Source organism: Camelus dromedarius, chromosome 7 (assembly GCF_036321535.1).
Source record: "Camelus dromedarius isolate mCamDro1 chromosome 7, mCamDro1.pat, whole genome shotgun sequence".
Classification (NCBI taxonomy): domain Eukaryota; kingdom Metazoa; phylum Chordata; class Mammalia; order Artiodactyla; family Camelidae; genus Camelus; species Camelus dromedarius.
The window spans coordinates 12,664,019-12,683,685 of record NC_087442.1 but is presented as its reverse complement, the minus strand read 5'-3'; the positions used below and the strand labels follow the sequence as shown (position 1 = coordinate 12,683,685).

The following is a 19,667-nucleotide window of genomic DNA, read 5'->3' as shown; positions in this document are numbered from 1 at the left end:
AATCAGTCTGTTAAAATAAGGCAGCTTTACACATTTCAAATATTCATAAAGAAAACAGGTATCTGTAGGAGACTGGGTTTAATGAATGGATGAATGATTAGTAATTGACATATCAATTATACATGAGTGCTTTTAAACTGCTCCTTCCAATCTTGTTTAAATTATTATTTTGCTTAGCAGTTTTTCCCAGCTTGGATATAAAAAACTTCAGCCCAGCCTGAGATCGAATTACCACATCTTGAACCAGTGGGATTTATAGCTAATATAATACTTTTACTTTTATAAGACTTTTTAAAATTTGACTAAACTTACCCTGTAGCAGTATTTCTCAACCTTTTAAAACCTGTTCTATCTTTAATAAATGAAATTCTTGCCCCACGTCCACCTGAGAGATTCTCAGATTCATTCTGAGGGTGGGGGGTTGACAAATCACAATACTTGCATGTTAGATTACATGTCCCAGCTCACCAGGAAAACTCTGTCAAGCATCACTTTCTGCACTTACAGTATAAACAATTTTCTTTCACTTGAAAAATATTTTAGTATTAATTTGTAGATGTCTGAACTTACCTTACTGTATTTGAGCATACACCCTGTGATCACCTAGGTGTACCTCACACTACAGCCCAGGTAGTCATCAAAAATGGGCACACCTGAGGAGAGGTCCCCCACATTCTACTGGGAGCCCAAAACCCAGACACAGCTACCATAACCCCTTCAGTTACCCATCACTCAATCTCCCATCAATACCCTGCTAATTAGCTTACTTAAACAAGGTTTTTCTTATTGGTCTGGGGATTAACACTGTGATGAATTTCAAATGAGCTTTTTAGTGGTGAAATTAAGTTATTCAACATATGTGGACTGGCGAAATATGTCTGAGACCCATTCCCATCCACCCCACGGATGGGATAAACATGAGGCCTCCCCCCTAATTTACCCTTACAGAGGATATACTAGGCTAAGTCCCTCAACAAGCCCTAGCCTTGGGGACTCCGCCCAACTGACACCAGCTAGCAGGTCTCGGAATTCTGCCTCTGGAATCTTGGCGTTTGTCTTGAGTGGCTGTTTTGTGACAGGAGTCCCTAAAAGGACAGAACCAAGTCTTCCCTGATGCTACAGAACAAGTCATTTGGCCTGCTGTGTGTGTTTCTAAGAACGTACTTGCTTCCCAACAAGTATTTAGTTGATAAATGTGAGTGGCAGATTGGCGTCTAAGATTTGCTTTCACTGTATCTAGCAGGGAAGTGATGAAGGGGGAAGTTAACCCGCTTCAGAACTTCTCCTGTGGCTACTGTTAACTACCAACAAACATCCAAAAGAACCGTGCCCGCCCGAGTGAGCTGGAGCCAGGCTGCAGTCACCTGCTGCGTGTGCTCTTCCCCACCAGCTCCTTGGGGTTCTGCCCCCTGGCAGTGGCTGCCTAGGCTGAGAATGATAAAGGATGTATCTGACATTTCTGATTTATTTGTTTTGATATCGTCCAGATACTTTAAAGAAATATTTCTGCGGTCGGGAGCAGTCAGACGTGCGCTAGCTAGATAGAGCTGCCCTTTAGGCCAGTCCTGACTTATTGTTTCATACATTTCTCACTGTCTCCTCTGGTGCACTTGTGTTTATCAGACTGTGGATTGCAAACCACCTCACGGATGACTGGCGCTCCCAGCAGACACTGAAGACGGGTGAGCAGTCCTTGCTGTAGAGCAGAGGAAATTTTAGGCTCTCTGTACGGGCACATGGAGGGGGCAGCGATTCTACTCAGAGCAAAACCACAAGTGCTACAAAACCACAACCAAAACCAACTGGCTAAAAGCAGGCAGATAAAGTGAATTTAAGGTAACTCATCAAAGGCACTTGGCTGCCTTCCACATAGAAGAAGGTCCACAAAAAGAGAGTCAACATTAAACTGCTTAAAGGCAGGCCCACTTAATTTCCTTAAAAAGTGCTGAAAATTCAGAAGGATTCAGAGTGTAAAATATGAATTTAAATGCAAAACTGAACTGAACAGGGATGAACTGATAAATCCATGTGGAAATGGCATGAGAGAAGCCACAAAAATCTGAAACTTAAAAAAAAAAATTCCTCATAAATCAGCCACTGGAAGAACCTAACCAAAGGGTGTTTGGTCTGCTTCTGTCTGTCTGTCAAGGCAACTAGAATAAGCCATTTAAGGCCCAGATTCAGGACACCACGAGCAGAGCACATGAAAGTCTGCTTCCCAGCAATTTTTAATTGAAGTGTGTCTCCCACGTGTTGAGCTGGCCACCAGGCTATGGTGAGGCGCCTACAGAAAAGATGATAATGACTCTGCCACGCCAGGAACAGGGACTGAGGTTAACCCTCAGACACAGAGGGACTCATCCATGGCCTACGGGACAACCACCCCTGCTAATGCTGCTTGTCCCTACACCTGGGCTCCTGTCCCCACTTCACTCCCCTAGGCCGCCTTTCCTGCATCTCACTGGCCGGCCTCATCTGTTGACAGGTCTACCTCCCCTTCCAGACTCAGCACTTCAGGAGCAGGGACCACCCTGCCCCTCTCTTTCCTGGCCCTCAATGTGCATGGAGCTCCTCCAGGGTTAAAGTGGAAAAGGCAGAGCCCGCGGATGACCAGGCCCTGCTGGGTAGGGGCGGCAGGTAAGGAAGTACCTTTGAAGTCTAACTCGTATGTGTGCTTCCCGGCCTGGAACATCATAGTGGCTGCCTGGGCAGCAGCCCCCGGGGTACAGTACGCCAGGTAGGCCTTCTCCAAATCGCTGCTGCTGACGCTGGTCGTGGGGTGCTCCATGTCCTGTGGAGGGACAGCCAGACACTTGGTGATGGTGAGAAGAAGACAGATGCTGGGGGCCATCCATGTCACCCTGCAGACATGCCCTGGTGGATATTTGTGCCCTGGGGGAGGCAGAGCGGAGAGGACCAGGGGACTGGGCTGTGGCAGGAGAGGGAGGCACAGGGTAAGAGCTGACACGACTGCCTCCTAAAAGTTTCAGGGAAAACAGAGGACAGTAAACATGGGCCCTGCTACCCAGATAACCGCCATGGGAGCAGTGAAGGGGGGACGTGCAAATTACTTGTAATGGTGGGCATCACCCTTCGGTTGAAGGTGAAATGTCAACAGGGAGTTCGCAAATGCGGCTTCATTGAAGGCCTAAGCAGTGCTGCCTCTTCCGGCCTATGTTCCCACCACCCTTTCATCAGAGTTCAGTCCTCCCTGCTGTTGTCTTTTTGGAGAGCTCTGCTATTTTTTTCAGTTATCCATTTTGATCCCCTATCCTCTCTCCAATTATCTACAGGATATCAAAAATTTTGGAATGGACTCAGTTTGAATCCTGGCTCCTAAATCTGTTACTTCTGCAACCTTGGCAAGGGAATGAACCCCTCTGAGCCTCTATGATCTCCACTCTCTAAAAGGAATAATCACAGAGCTTAACTCATATCCATGTCGTTGTACAGTCACTGTCCTCAAAGAGCTGGAAAAATCATTAAAATAAGGCAAGGAGAGCACATAGCACAGTGCCTGGAACAAAAAGCAAAGGTGCCACAGAAATACAGGGCGGATCCCCGGACACACACGTCTGAAGTTCAGAGAGGAATCTGGTGGAGACAGAGGTACTGGCATCACTCAAGGTGGCCACCAATGTCAGAAGAAAGGGGGTATAGACTAGATCCTGGGAAACCCAAACCTTCACAAGGGGAAGTAGAAAAAAGATCATGAAGGAGATAGAGGAGGAGCAAGAAAGGAGACTGAGGCTCCCATGGGACACAATAAAAAAATTTTAAATAAAATAAACAAAAACTTAAAAAAAATAAAGTCAAGCAATCAAACAAAACAAAAACACAGAGATACAGAGAACAGAGTGGTGGTTAACCAAAGGGGAAAGGAGGTGGAGGGGGGATGAAATGGGTAAGTCATGACGGATAGAAACTAAGCCTTTGGTGGTGAGCATGCTGTGGTACAGACAGAAGTCAAAATATAATGTTGCACACATGAAACTTGCATGTTATAAAACCAATAAATGAATAATTGAAGAAAGAAAAGAAAGGAAGGAGGGAGTGGGCACACCTGGGTGGAGGCTGGGAACACCATGGGATTTGGCACCTGCGCCCTTGGCCAGCATCTCCAGCAGGACAAGGGTTGCGCCTGGCCAGGTCCCCACTCCTGCAGGCGTTCTGTGAACAGGGACCAGATGAACGAGCAATGGGAACAGAAGCTGGATTCTGGCAAGTGAAGGAATCAGTAGAGGTTTTCCATTTAAAGCAGAGATGGTTGGGTTGTTCCGGTACAAAAGCAGGGTGGGGGTAATGGCAGAGCTTTTAGATCAACACAAAAGACATCACAGGAAAGGGGGTAAGGCAAAAGGTCTGCCGATACTAGAAGCCTGTTAAGAATAATCCAGAAAGGATACAGATCGGGGCAATATATCCTGGAGCCCACCATCTCAGGGATGTCAGGTTCATTGTAGGAAAATTCAGTGGGCCAAGAAGAGTAACACATTCACACACAAGATTAGGTTATGGGTTAAACTGTGACCCCCTCAAACCTATGTTGAAGTCTTAACCCCCAGTACCTCAGAACATGACCTTATTCGGAAACAGGGTCATTGCAGGTGCAATGAGTTACCATGAGCTCATATAGTAGGGTGGGCCTTTCACCAATATGACCAGTATCCTTATAAGAGGACGGCCAAGTGAAGAATGCTGTGTGATGAGGAGGCAGAGACTGGAGGGATGCAAATGCAACCAAGGAATGCCAAAGGTCACCAGCGGACTACCAGAATCGAGGAAAAGACAAGGAAGGGGTCACTACAGGTTTCAGAGACAACATGGCCCTGCTGATGCATGGATTTCAGTTTCCAGCCTCCAGAGCTGTGAGACAACATACTAGTGCTGTTCTGAGCCACCTAGCTTGTGGCACTTTGTTATGGCCATCCATGCAATTAACACAGGGTGGAGGCAATTTGGACCTGAAATTCGGGTGTCCATCCTGAGCTCAGGCAGAGAAGAACCTAGCTTTTCTGATAATCAAGGGAAAATTGCCTTGAACTGACAATTAGCAGAAAACTAAGACAGAAATCCAAGTATGGGGTGACACCAGAAGTGTGTGGGAAAGGAAGGGATGGGCAGGTCACCCCATGAGGGGGCCCAGTCATTGGTACTAAATGAGACCACGCAGCCGGAAGTCACCGAGTCCACACACGCACATCTGAATGCACCAGCATGTGGTATGTTGGTAATACCCACGTACAGGTCATTCCCAGACATTCTCACTGTTCTAAAGTCTCAGTGTTCTAAATGATGCACTCCGACTACACTGCAATAAAGGAATGGTAGCCTAGAAAAGAAAAAGGGAAAAATCTAAGTTGAGTTGTTGAAGAAGGGCCCCTGTCCCCAAAGCTGTGACATCACAGCTTTTGAAGTCACCTAGGAAAATGTTACTTTCACATGGGTTGTCCCCAGGGTCCTGTGTCATCCTGCTCGGCCCCTAAAAGGAGGGCAAATCACCAAACAAAATGTGAGCGGCATCACACCTGCTAGGGGCTTCTCGCCTGCTCCATGTTTCCCCATGACGACCCCAGGTAAGCTCCAACCATGGAGTGTGACAAGCTCATCCTCATCTCCCCCCTCAACGCCAGGCTTGGTCTCCCCCTGCCCCGCCCTCGGCTCCTGACAAACCGAGAGCGATGCTAGAGAGCCTCTCTGAACACATCAAGGAAAGACAGAAGGAATCCCAGGATGCTCTGAAGAGGGAGATGGGCAGGAAATAGGGCAGATGAAGCAGTCAACATGGAAAGGTTACCACTGGAAGAAACAGAGATGAAGAATGAAGGCTCAAGTCACCTGCTGAGAGTGACCATGTCCAACTGACCAGCAGGCAGGGTACAACAATACTCTGTCCTTCAACTGGCCAGGGTCTGCGTCCTGAGGACCTGCTAGGTGCAAGCACTGTCCTCAGCATAGGGGTACACTGGTGACAAAAGAGAGACAAAGATCCTTGCCCTCATGAAGCTCACATTACAGAGTTCCCAGAGAGAAAGACATCCTAAGTGCAGTTAAGAACAAGAAACTGAAGCTTTAACAGAGCCTGTTACAACCCAGAAGAATACACATGTCTACTAGACCACATTCTGGAGAAGTTGCCACTATAGAAATGGAGACCTCCTTATACTTGTACCTCTGCAAGTGACCAGGCGGCTCCCCTTAATCTGACTCATCCAAGAACATCTTCAAATAATTGACAGCAGCAGTTATTCAATCCAGATAACAAATTAATACCTGAATTAAGTCAATTTTCATACACCTACCTACCTACCTTCTGTAAAGCTGCAGAAAGCCAGCTCCAAAAAGCCTTAAACTTGATTCCACAGCTACACCAACATTGCTTCACACACAGGCACCTGCCCTGGATTATCTGTTCAACAGTTAGAGAAGCATCTTTCTACCCTATTTAACCAAACATGACCTCACTACAACTAAGGCCATTCAGTTTTCATGAACCAACAGATTGTTGTTTTTCAAAGATGGAACTTCAAACAAATACACTCCAAATTATCCAGTTTTGTTGTAATTCCCCCAAAGCAAGCAAGTCACAAGGGGATCTGGAGAACTTCGGCTCTGTCAGGGACTCCCCAGAGCAATCCTTGTGCCTGTGTTTGGAAAGGCTCCTCCATCACAGACCACAGAGGAGGAAACACTCACCCTCTTTCCATGACACTTACTTGTCTTCCATATTCCTGCCAAGAACCAAACTCATCGGTCCAGTACCAAACCCAGTCAGTGGTGAGGATAAAATGTGGAGGTTTGGTGACTGAGGAGGCTGTGGAAAGGCGGCGAGCCCGGGTGGCACCGAATGTCATGGAGTCAAAGTTCAGAAAACCAATGAGAAAGCTGCTGGCTGACTCAGTGCATGTGACCCTGCAAAAGAACACGAGATGTCAACTGAAAATTCCACCAGCCAAATGAACTCAGGCCCCTCAGCTTCCACCATGCTCTTCTAGACACTTGGCTGGAAGATGTGAACATGCGTGTGACCTGCACACTAAAAAAAATGTGGTGGGAGGAGGGGACACCTGCTTTTTAAGATTAGTTTTGCTGTGCAAAAATAATAAAATCATGATAGCATGGGAAATTCGTTATCATGACACTCATTTCACTACACAGAAAATGTTGGTTAAAATATTCTTTTTTAAAATGCATTGCTTGGTGGGGAGGACATAGCTCAGTGGTAGAGAGCATGCTTAGTATGCACGACGTCCGGGGTTCAATCCCCAGTACCTCCACTTAAGTAAATACATAAATGAATGAATAAGAATCTAATTACCACCACCCAAAAATTTTTTTTACAATGCACTGCTGAGCTGGCAAGAAACAGAAATCCCAAAAAGCCAAAAATAGTTAACATATATTGAATGTATGTGGGGCAAGCCAGCCCTTGTACTAAGTGTTTTATACATATTAAGGGATTAAGTCTTCCTGACGCCAAGGCTGAGACTTATCTCCATTTCACAGATGGGAAAACAGAAGCCCAGGAAGGTTAAGAAACCTGTCCAAGGTCAAAAAGCTAAAGTTGGTAGAGTTGGGGTTTAAAGTCAAGCAGTCTGGCAGAACAGGCTGCACTCTGAGCCACCAGGATCTCTCCCTTTCTAAATACTGCACCGCCAAGAGCGAAGGGAAGGTCTGGAGCCAGAGAGGTGAGTGAGTACCAAAGCCAGTGGGCTGTCCCAGGGCAATGTCAATGAGTAATGACAAAGAGCCCTGTTTTCCGCAGTAAGGAGGAAACAGGAAACAAATGCAGGGTCTGAACAGGGTCAGGGGTAAAATCCCCAAAGAGACAAGTCTGCATAAAACTATGATCCGAAAGACTACACACCCTTAGTGAAGAGAGGCTGGGAAAGGAATCAGCCTTTCAAAGGGAGTCAGCTAGGAAATCTGCCTGTGTCAGCACTGGCTCTGGGTGGAAAGGACGAAAACCTCCACTGAGAACTCAAAAACCACTCAGGCATCACAAGTTAAGCTGATTCACACTTCCTGTGTGAGAATTAGCTTTAAAGACCCATAGTTCAGTTCCCAGAGAAGCAAACAGATCCTCTCTGGAGGAATTCACCTTCAACCTAGGCCTCAAAAGAACTTCCACAGATCAAGTTTCAGCAAACGTGAGGTCACAAATAAATCAGAAAACAGAGGTGGAAATAAGACACATAAGCAAAAATAAGCAAAAACTAATCAGTCCACCAAACACAATGAACATCACTGTTCTCGGATACAGATATACAATATGTATAAAGTGTTTTTTAAAGTTAAACTGAGTATCAAAGTATGAGTAAGGATTAAGAAACTATAAGAATTAACCAGGTAAATTTGAAGAAAAAAAACAACAGAAACTTTAGAAGTAAATAATACAATAATTAAAAATTTTCAATCATAGTAGATAGGACACACTGCATCTCAGACAAGGCTGACCTGGTGAACTGGGTGACCAAGTGAAGAAATTTCCCTACATACAGCAGAGAGTGAGAGAGAAGCTAAAAAGCAGAAAAGATAAATAAGATCTTAACATATGTCTAATTAGAAGTCCAGAGAAGCAACACTTGAAGAGATCATGGCTGAGGAGCTTCCAGAACTGACTAAACATAAAGCCTCCCACTCAGAAAGCACAGCAAATTATAAGTAGATTAAATAAAAATAAATCTACACATGAACAGATCTTACTGAAACTGTAGCACCAAAAATGCCAAGATATTTAAAGCATCCTTGGTTGTAAAAAAATAATAATAAATTTTAAAAATAATAAAATAAAGTTAAAAAAAAAGATATTTAAAGCAGTCAGAGAAAAAGAAGAGATTACCTACCATAATGGGTTGAACTGTGTCCTCGCAAAAGATATATATTCAAGTCCTAACCCTTGGTACCTGTACATGTGACCTCATTTGGAAATAAGGTCTTTGCAGGTGTAATCAAGTTAAGATGAAGTCATACTCAGTCAGGGTGGGTCCCAATCCGATGACTGGTGTCCTTATAAGAAAAGGCAAATCTGGACACAGACAAAGACACACACAAGGAGAAAGCCATGAGACAACAAAGGTAGAGATCAGAGTAATGCAGCTATAAACCAAGGAATGCCAAGGAACACTAAGGATTGCCAACAGCACCAGAAACTAGGAAGAAGCAAGGAAGTATCTTCCCGTTGAGTCTTCAGACAGAAGGTGGCCCTGCTGAACCTTGACTTTGGACTTCTAGCTCCAGAACTGTGAGGGGGATAAATTCTTGTTTTCTTAAGTCACCAAGTCACCAAGTGGCACTCTGTTATGGCAGCCCAAACAACTAATACACCTACATTTATATTAACAGCTAACTTCTAAACAGGAGCAATGGAAGCCAGAAAAAACAGTGGAGTAATCTTTGAAGAACTGAGAGAAAATACCCAATAAAGCTATCTTTCAAGAATGAGGATGAAATAAAGAAACTTTCAGACAAACAGAAAACATATCTGTCACTAGACTCTCACTGAACTAACTTCTAGGAGATGAACTTAAAGGAAAACGACCCCAGGAAACATAAGAACAAAGGAATTGTGTGCAAAAAACAAAATGGTAAATGTCTAAATTTAAACAATTATTGACTGTATAGAACAATGCTAATTTCTAACTTCTGGGATTAAGAAAATAATAGAAGCAATATTTATATAGTACATCTTATATGCCTGGCATTGTTCTGAGTGTTCTATGCATATTAATTCTTTTAATTCTCACAATAATCCTTTGATGTAGAAACCATTATTTTATCTACTTGATATATGAGGAAACTGAGGCACAGGAAGGCTAAGTAATTTATCCAAATCCACACATGGAGTAAACAAGTTTAAATGGACCTAGTCAAAATTCAAGTATTAAAGATTCTTCTATTGTTTGAGAGAATGATAAAAATTGTGATTAGCTTAAGTTGTTAACCTAAAGTTTATTAAGTTAAAGGGTCTGTTTTTCAAGGTAACCACTAAAAAGACCAGAAATTCACCAACACAACTTTCAAATTAGTAGATGAGGGGGAGAAAATCAAATGAGGGAAAAAACACCAAAGAAAAGATCCCAAAGAGAAAGAAATACAGAAAAAGCAAGTCAAATAGCAAAAACCAAGTTAAACAGTAGAAACAAATTCAAAATGTATAGGTAATCACAATAAATGAATAAATCATAATAAATAATTTTCAATTAGAAGACAAAAATTGTCAAGCTGAAAAAATATCCAGTTCTATGATGTTTACAGGAAATACACCTAAAATAGAAACAAAATTGCTTGAAAGTAAAAGAATAGTGAACAGTAGCTAAAAGAATGCTGACATAGGTTTATTAATATCAAATGAAGTAGACTTATGGCCAAAAAGCACTACTAGAAATAAAAAGCATTCACTTTATATTACTAACCGGTTCAATTTACTAGAAATGTAAAAATGTTATACTTGTGTATACTTCTTAACAGTTTTAAAATATGTAAAATAAAAATTGACTGAATTACAAGGAGAAACTGACAAATTCACAGTGAAGTTTAACATACCTTTCTGGGTAACTAATACAAGAAGCAGACAAAGAAATCATTAAGGATGTAGCAGATTAGAACCACACAATCAACATACTTCATCTAAAACCACAGCCAAAAGTCTTATGTACACAGAAACTTTACCAAAACTAGCCATGTACCACACCCATAAAGCAAGTCTCAACAAAATTCAAAGGCTCTGTTATTATATAGTTTGACCACAATGCAATTCACTTAAAATTAAATTTTTTAATTAATTTAAAAATACACTTAGAAATAAACCATGGGTTATATAATCTATGGATCAAAGGATAAAAGTTTGTTCTTCTAAAAAAGAAAAAATATTAGTAAAATTAGTGCATCTCTGAAAGACTGATTAAGAAAAAAAGAGGGAGAAAAAATAGAATGGCAAAAAGGGACAAAATTAAAGATGGCATAGACACTAAAAGTGGTATTATAAGCAACTTTATGACAGTGAGTTTGAAAAAAAATAAAATGAACAAACTTATAGAAAAAATAGCAACTTACTAAAACTGACTCAAGGGAAAACAGAAAACTTGATGGGCCCTTTAATAATTACAAGAAATTGGGTCAGTAGTTCAAAATCTTTCCAGGAATTAAACATCAGGCCTAGAATTTTTTTATAGACACATGATCATTCAGGAAAAAATAATTCTAATTTTACATAAACTTTTTGAGAATAGAAAAAGAAGCCATCCCAATCTCATTTTTATGAGGTTAGGAACTTCGTAAGATAAAAACCAGGCAAAGGTAAAATAAAGTAATTATAGACCAATCTTATTTAAACATAAACGCAAGAATTTTAAATCAAATATTGGCAATCCAAATTCAGCATTGTGTGTGTATGTGTATGTTTGTGTGTGTGTATGTACACATTGATGACAGGCTTGGGAACACAACAGACTTAACATTAGAAAATTAATATAATTTACTACATTAACACATAAAGGAGAAAAAAACATGGGCTCTTAATTAACACAGAAATAGTATTCAATAAGATTCAATTTCTATACACAATTTTTGAAAAACTCCTGGCATACTAGGAATAAAATTAGAATTTATTAGTAACACCAATGGTTCTGAACATTCACTTGTGCTTAAGGAGAAACATTCAAAACTTACTCCTTTTGAAACTAGGGAAAAAAGAAGAAAGAATAATCTTCCAGCTATCACCACTTCCATCACAAGATAAGTAATTTTTTGGGAACTATGTGAGGTGATGGATGTTAAATATTATTGTGGTAATCATTTTGCAATATATACATATGTCAAGTCATCATCTATACACCATAAACTTCTACAGTGTCAATTATATCTCAATAAAACCAGAAAAAAATTTTTTTGAAAAAGGAAGTGAAGAAGCTAATAGATCCCTAAAGAAAAAAAATCTAACAAAAGACATCCAAGAAGTTAATGGAGAAAATTCCAGAACTACTGAAAGATATTAAAGATTTAAATGAGATGCTATTACGTGTATGAATAGAAAGTTTCGGCATCATTATAATGTCAATTCTCCCCAATTTAGATTTTTTAAAAATAATAGCAGGGTTTTTTGTGAAAACTAGTGAGCAGATTTTAAAATTTCTAAAGAGGAACAAGTGACCAAGAGCCAAGAAAATATGAAGAAAAATCAGGTGGGGATTTGCCTCACCAGATACCAAACTTACTTTACAGCTCTTACAGATGATACAGTGTGGTAACGACACAGAGAAACACAGAGCACTGAAACGGAAGAGGCCGGAAACAGACAAGTGTGTATTTGCTAACTCAACACCCGACACAGGCAGCACCGAAAACAGGTGCAGAAAAGACGGCCTGCTTACAAAAGGAGTATCTGGTACCTGAGTCCAAAATTAAGTTATAAAGTGTGTTAACATTTTGCCAAATTTGGCTCAGTTTTGGTGGATTTAAAAATAAATTAACTTCTGGAAATGAACAGTGGAGATCTCTACACAAAAATGTGAACATATATGTTCAATGCCACTGAACTTTACACTTAAAAATGGTTAAAATGGTAAATTTTGTTATGTGTATTTTATCACAATTTTTAAATTTTTTATTAAATCAATTTTTTAAAAGTGGTCTTTGGAAAAACTGGTAATTCAGCTAGGTAAGAATGAAACTGATGGGATACTTCACCACACACCAAGAGAGATTAAAATGGTCTTTAAAACATTTAAGACTTTCAAAGAAAATTCAGGGAGATTTCCTTATGGTCTTGGAATAAAAAAGATTCCTTAGGACACATAGTATAAAACTATAAAAGAAAATATGGATAAATATTTCTCTTCATTAATGGGTACCATAAGCTGACAGGAAGAATGTATTTATTTTCAACACACATTTAATATCCAGAAACCAGAAGAATTCCTAAAACTAAATAACTAAAAACACAGCCTTCCTGCTCAACAAAATGGGCAACTTACAAGGACAGACGTTTCACAGCAGAGGAAGCACAAACGGCCACTGACCATGTGAAGAGACCCTCTCCCTCACTTGGACGCAGGGACGTGCAAACGGAGACCCCATTTGACACTGCAGGCTGGAAAAGTGCAGACATCAGACAACACCAAGGTGGGGGAGCTGTCACTGCAGGCCACTAACAGGGTGGAAAGCAGTGTCACTTTGGAAAACAATGTGACATCACCTGGTGGAGCGGAGCTGAGGAGGGACCAGCTACCTCCCAGCAGGTTCACCCCTGAGCATCTAGCCAACAGAAGCCCGTGCACACCTGCACTAGGGGGCTGTCAGCCCTCAGAGAAGTCTCCATGTAGTTCCATTCAGACAAGGTTCAAGGACAAGCAAGACCACCTGTGTAGACAGACGTGGGAACCGTGGTGGTTTACGAGGTGGTCACTGACCGGAAAGGGGGCGGGAGGGGGATGAAAATGATCCACATCTGGATCAGAGTGTTGGCTATGTGAGTGTAGGCCTTTCTCAAAACCCACTGAACTCTACACTTAGTATCTGTGCACAGTCACTGAATATCAATTTTAACTTCTAAGGCCTCAGAAAAAGGAAGAGAAAGAGAAGGGGGAGACCGGTAAGGGGTGGCTATGTGAGCCATTTAATCTTCCTAAGGGGGATAATTTGTTTCACATACTTTACCAGACCAGCAGCAATTTGCGCATAATTGTATTCCAAGCGCAAATTTATTTTATCTTCTCAAAAAACAGGCTCAAATTCTTGTCTTGGCAACATATTTTAGCAAGTTCAATCCAAGAAACAAGTATTCGAAAATAAGGCTACCCAGGACTTTCCCATTTACTCAGAACTGACTAAGTGAAAATACTAGGCCATACTTAGAAAAATAAATAAGGCTGAACAATAATCAACAGCAGTTCAGCTGTACAACTTCACAGACAGAGGCTAAAACTTCACAAATGATTGCCTCTGGCTTCTCTGGACTAATCAGTGAGGAGATGTTTACATGATCCATCCCAGCAGTAAATAACTCAGAACTCACTTGGTACCACCCTCTCCACTCCCCACGGCTCCTCCCTGAAAGGAGAGGAAGGTGGGCGAACAGAGGCACCAACCACCAGCATGAACGTCAACTTCTAACTTCCAAGCCCAGAGTTCACACCTCCAGACTAGGCCGCTTACTCTGTGTGTGTGTGTGTATGTGTGTGCATGTGTGTATGTGTGTGTGCACGTGAACAAGGCCCATCAAAACTGAACCCCGCTGTGTCAATTTTCACACCACACACACCGCACAAAGCAGACACAAGTGATGGATTTCATACCCGTCTCTTCTGGGATCACTATATGCCTCTTCAATGAGCTCCATTTTGTGCAAATCCTTCCATTTGCCTCCATCCAAGACTTGCCATCGATATGGCAAATGGAAATGGACTCTACTGCACTTATCTGAAATAAAGACATAAAGAAGTAAGCATGCTGGCAATAATTAGCATGGCCTGGCCCTGTAGTTCTCAGTGGGTGTGGTGCTACCTGCTGACCTGGAAACATTCTGGAAATCTGGGAAGGAGCCTTTTTTTAGTGCAGTCATACCTGAGCATTTAGGTATTGAAATACTATGTATTTTATTATATAGATTTTCCTTTTACGTCTCTCGTTTTTCAGGACATTAAACTGATTTTTTAAATATGTATGTTGGTACGTTACATTATGCATGACCCTCATCTCATGATAGCAAAGAAGCTGATCACGAGACTGTCAGAAGCTCCACCCCTGCAGGGGCAGTCTGCCTGTGCATTGGTGCTGTTTATGTGGCATGTGGAAGGGCAGCAGTCACACCAAAGACAGGGCCCCGTTCATCTCTACTAGAACCATCCCAACCCCAGTAGGTCCTACCACATGTGGGTCAGCAGCGTGGTTCCAGCCCACCTTGATCTTTCTGGCTACTAACTCACCCCTCAACACACCCCACTCCCTGAAGGAATTACACTCACCGCTCTTTCCCCATCCATATACACACAATGGCCCAGATCTACAATTTCCAGCCAACTGCTCCCCTGCACCTTCCCAGCGCTCCCCGGGCCTCTGTCACTCCTAGCACTTTTGGCCTGCCTTGCCTTGGCCCAAACCAGCCTGGAACGCTGCCCACATCCTCCACCTTTCAATAGCCTATGAGGTTCTGGAACATCCCTACAGAGGGATGCTGTGAGACGAAAGAGAAACAGGAAAGAAGAGTGATGGAAAGCTCTGCACACTGACACCTGCAAGATAAATGCTATCAGGTGTTGTGCACAAGGTGTACAATGCCTCTATTTGGGTAAAAAAAAAAAAAAACCAGAAAAAGATTAGAGATACTCTGACTAAATACACACACACGCACACTATTATTCCTTGCAGGGGGAACCGGGTGTCTGGGCATAAAGTTATAAGGAAAGATTTCTGTTTTGAATTTTCAATCACAAAACTATATTACATAGTCCAAAAAATTAAACATCTAGTTAAGAGAAGAAAAAACAGTGTGCGTAGTGCACCTGTGAGAAAAGAAAGAGACTAGACATATACACCTGTGCTTGCGTAAAATCTTTATGGAAGGATATTCAGGGAACTAGTAGTAATGATTGCTTCTGGAGGGAACCTGGGTGCTGGGAAAAAGGGGTGTGAGGGAGGCATTTCCTATTGTCTTTTGTACACTTTTAATTCATTTTTCAAAATAGTAACAATGAAGCTTGGCTAATTTGACACCTGAAAAAAATTTAAAGTTTCTAAGATCTTCTGCACTCTTTCAGGCCAAGTCTTGATGTCACTTCTTTCCCAGAGACTCTGCCAGGGTACAGGGTAGTGGGGAGGATCAGAGAGTAAGTGGGGAGGCCGCCTGGATTTGTCAAAGACCAGGGCTGTGGCCAGGCTGACGGGGCAGGAGAGCACAAAACAGAGGACTTAGGGAACAAGAGGAGAGACCCCGACCAAGGGAAGCTCCTCTGAGTTCAACAAGGCTGGCAACAGCCACATTGGGGACTTAGGATGTCCTGCCTTGTCCAGAGTTAGGGCACAGACAGCTCACACCAGGCAAAGGGACCTCTTAGACCCCTGACCATGGGTGTGGACAATAAAGTGATAACCAAGGGCTCCACCTGGATGGATAAAAAAGGCCACAGCTGTGGCCCAGAGGTCACAACCAAGTAAGATTTCCTGTTTCCCACCAAAGGGCACTAAGGGAAATGGTCAGGGAGGAGTGTTCAGTCACTCGTCTATACAGTCCGGCACAGGTGAGTCCTGGACAACCTGAACAGAGGCTCTCCCCTCAGGAAGGCACCTGTCAGGGAAGGCGCACATCCAGCCCTCTCCAAGCCAACACCTCCTCGGGAAGGGCATAAGGGCCAAGGGAAGGCACTGTCACCAGGCGGCAGGTCTGGGGCTTCCAGCTCTGACTCCGACCTGAGCGTGGGGCCCACACTGCTCACAAGTCAGAAGGTGCCCGGAGGAGGAGGATGCCAGACAGGCTCCCACAGCCACGGGGCTGGTGAAAGCGGAGTCCCAGCTCAACGATGGAGGCTTGAGGCCCCTTCTCTGCCACATCTTTCCTGGTCCTCCTGTCCCCTTCCTCAGTTTCCTTCCCTCCTTCCAATGCTCGCCACCTCACTGTGGAATTCCAGAGTCTAGGCTCTCTAGAAGGTGACTCACAGAAACCAAATCAATTTGGCCAAGTACCCACATCCCCTTTTCTCCCTACTTCCCTTGAAATGACAGACCACAGAGAAGTGTAAGTCCAAAAGCACTGGAACACAGAAGTACCATCAAAAGACCAGAATAACTGAAGGATTCCTAAAAAGATGAAGCAGTGAGAATCAAACCAACAGAGACAGAGAGAAAAACACATACGAAATACGCAGAAGAAAGCCACCCCAGAAGTGGGAAAGATCTGGGCTTCACAACTCAGAGTCAGATGTAAGAGGAGTAAGAAAGACACCCAGACAATACCGAGAACCATGAGGTGTCCCCTCAGGGCCTTGCTCGCTCTTTGTCCCACGGGACATGTGAGTGTGGCTACAAGGGCTGGAGAGAAGAGCCACTGAAGACCCCACCCCGATCTTAGAACAAACACTAGCGGCCCCCACCCCCAGACACACACACACATACATACCTACACAAGACGTACCGCCTCTTCCCCATTAAGACTGGAATCAGAATCACCGCCACCAGCAGGCACAGGGATTTGAGTGTCAACATGAGTAGACAAGCAAGAGTCACCCAACACACGAGGAAAAGTAACACAGGCCGCTAACTCACACAGAAGAATCAACCCCTAAGAAAATAATTATTAGAGAAAACAGAGCAAGTGTAACAACTAGACCTAAACATAAAGGCTAAATCTCTAAAACTTCTAGGGAAAAAACCATGGGAGAAACATTTTTGTGGGCCTGGAATAGGCAAAGAATTTTAGGACACAAAAAACCACAAACCATTAAAAAATATATTAAAAAGGACATCAGTACTAAACTTCTACTCTATTCTTCCAAAGATATTGTAAAGAAAACAAACATGAAAGACACAGACTGGGGGAAAATATTTTCAATGCCTGTATCTGACAAAAGCGTGAATAAAGAATACTCAGAACTATTACAACTCAATGATGAGCAATCAAACAACTCAAGAAAAAAATGGGCAAAAGAGTCACAAAAGACCACACGTTGTAGGATTCCGTTTATATGAAATATCCAGGCAAACCCGAAGAGACATAATGTAAATCGGTTGTTGCCAGGAGCTGGGGGGAGGGGAGAATGGTTAGTGACTGCTAATGTGTATGGGGTTTCTTTGGGGTGATGAAAATGTTCTAATATTGACTGTGACGATGGCTGCACAACTCTGTGACTCTATTAAAACTATTAAATGAATTGTATACTATGTAAATTGTATACTATGAAATATACTTAATATCTTAAAGCTGTTATTTGCCTGTAAAATAGGCAAGATTTAAACAGATATTTCATAATAGATATACAAATGGCTAATAAGCACAGGAAAATAACAGTTAAAAAGGGAAATGCAAGTGAAAGCCACAATGAGATATCACTACTCATTTACTAGGATGGCTAAAATTGAAAAGACTGATAATACCAAGTGTCACCAAGGATGCAGAGCAACCAGAATTCACATGCTGCTGGTGGGAAGTGAAATATGTCCACTTTGGAAGACAGTTTGGCAGTCTCTTATAATGTTAAACAAACATTTACCATATGATCAGACATTCCACTTCTAGGCATTTACCCAAGAGAAGTGAAAACATATATCCACATGAAAACTTGTACATGAATATTTATTAGAGAGGCTTTGTTTGTAAAAGCCAAAAACGGGAAACAACACAAATGTTCATCAACATATAAATGGATAAACAAATTGTAGTTAATCAATGCAACGGAACACTACCCAGCAATTAAAAGGAACAAATTATGGCATGACCAAGTCAGAAAGGACAATAAGGAGACCACATGCTGTAGAAAATTCTAGAAAAAGGAACTAGTCTACATCAACAAAAGGTAGATCAGGGATTGTCTTGGGTCAGGAAACTGGAGGGGGTGAGAATCAACTGTATAGGTGCATAAGGGAGATTTTTGGAATGAGAGAACTGTTCTGTATCTCGATTACAATGATAGTTACACAGACATACGTATTTACCAAAACTCAAAGGGTACACTTAAAATAGGTGCATTTTATTGTGTATAAATTATATCTAATAATGCTTATTTTACAAACATACACATAAATATGTATATAGAGCACATATTTTTTGACCTAGTATTCAATTTCCAGGAATCTATCTAGGGAAATGCAAATGTGTACTCAAATGCTCAATGGAAATATCACTCTAAGCAAATACTACACAGTTGTTTTTAAAATCTGTTAGTAGGTACTAATGTGGAAAAAATCTCTGCAACACACCATAAAGTAAAAGAAGCAGGTCAAAGAATGAGTATAACATGTTCCCATCTGTTGAAAAATATGTAAAACAAATACAACCACACATCACGTTGTTTACCTTTGGAAAGGCTGAAGGAGGACTTCAGACTTTACTCTGTATTATTTGACTCTTTTTTGACTCTTTCACAAAGTGAAAGTATTCATGATCTGCTTGGAGAGTTTTTAAAAACTGAAAACGAAACAAGAAGTTTTGGTGGTTGATTTTAAGAGTTGTCACCAACTCTGACTTTCTTCAGTCAAAGCCCAATAAGGGCTTTCTTCAGTCATAGACAGCAGTAAGAAGAAAACAAAGGTTTAGTGAAAATACAGTCACACATTTACATGCAAGATTTGCTTCTTCTGATAAAAGAGGGAGTGTGGAGGGAAACCCCCAACTTAAACACTCATTCTCCAAGAGCAAATTCAGGTGTCTTCTCCTTGGGGAGGGCGTTCCTAGGTTCTAAGACATCTAACACTACAACCACTCTCTAGGAGGGACACTTATCTTTGCTCACACTATACTGACATCTGTGTGTCCCTGTAGGTCTGTGACCTCATGCTAAGCTGACCAAGGAGTAACACTTGACCCTCATGTGCTGCATGAACCAAACAGTTCATGTTCCCCAAAACTCATCTACAGTCTGATTTTTAGAAACTCAAGCAATTCCTACCACCCTCAGTTCCCCAACAAAATCACCCAGTTCACCAGTTCACAAGAAGCCCCAACCTCTCTGGACGGAAGA

The 19,667-nt window shown here is 42.1% G+C and overlaps 1 protein-coding gene across 2 annotated transcripts in view; it reads right to left on the bottom strand.

Moving 5' to 3' along the window:
- The window catches only part of PARP12 (poly(ADP-ribose) polymerase family member 12), a 39,305-nt gene that overhangs the window by 10,922 nt on the left and 8,716 nt on the right, over positions 1-19,667 (bottom strand). The window contains exons 5-7 of one of the 2 annotated variants that reach the window (XM_064487304.1): positions 14,295-14,418; positions 6,717-6,912; positions 2,650-2,812 (exon numbers count right to left, since the gene is read on the bottom strand). In XM_064487304.1, the coding sequence (XP_064343374.1) occupies positions 2,650-2,812; positions 6,717-6,912; positions 14,295-14,418 (483 nt within the window). The remainder of the gene's footprint in view (positions 1-2,649; positions 2,813-6,716; positions 6,913-14,294; positions 14,419-19,667) is intronic. The other variant, XM_064487305.1, reaches the window with a different exon arrangement.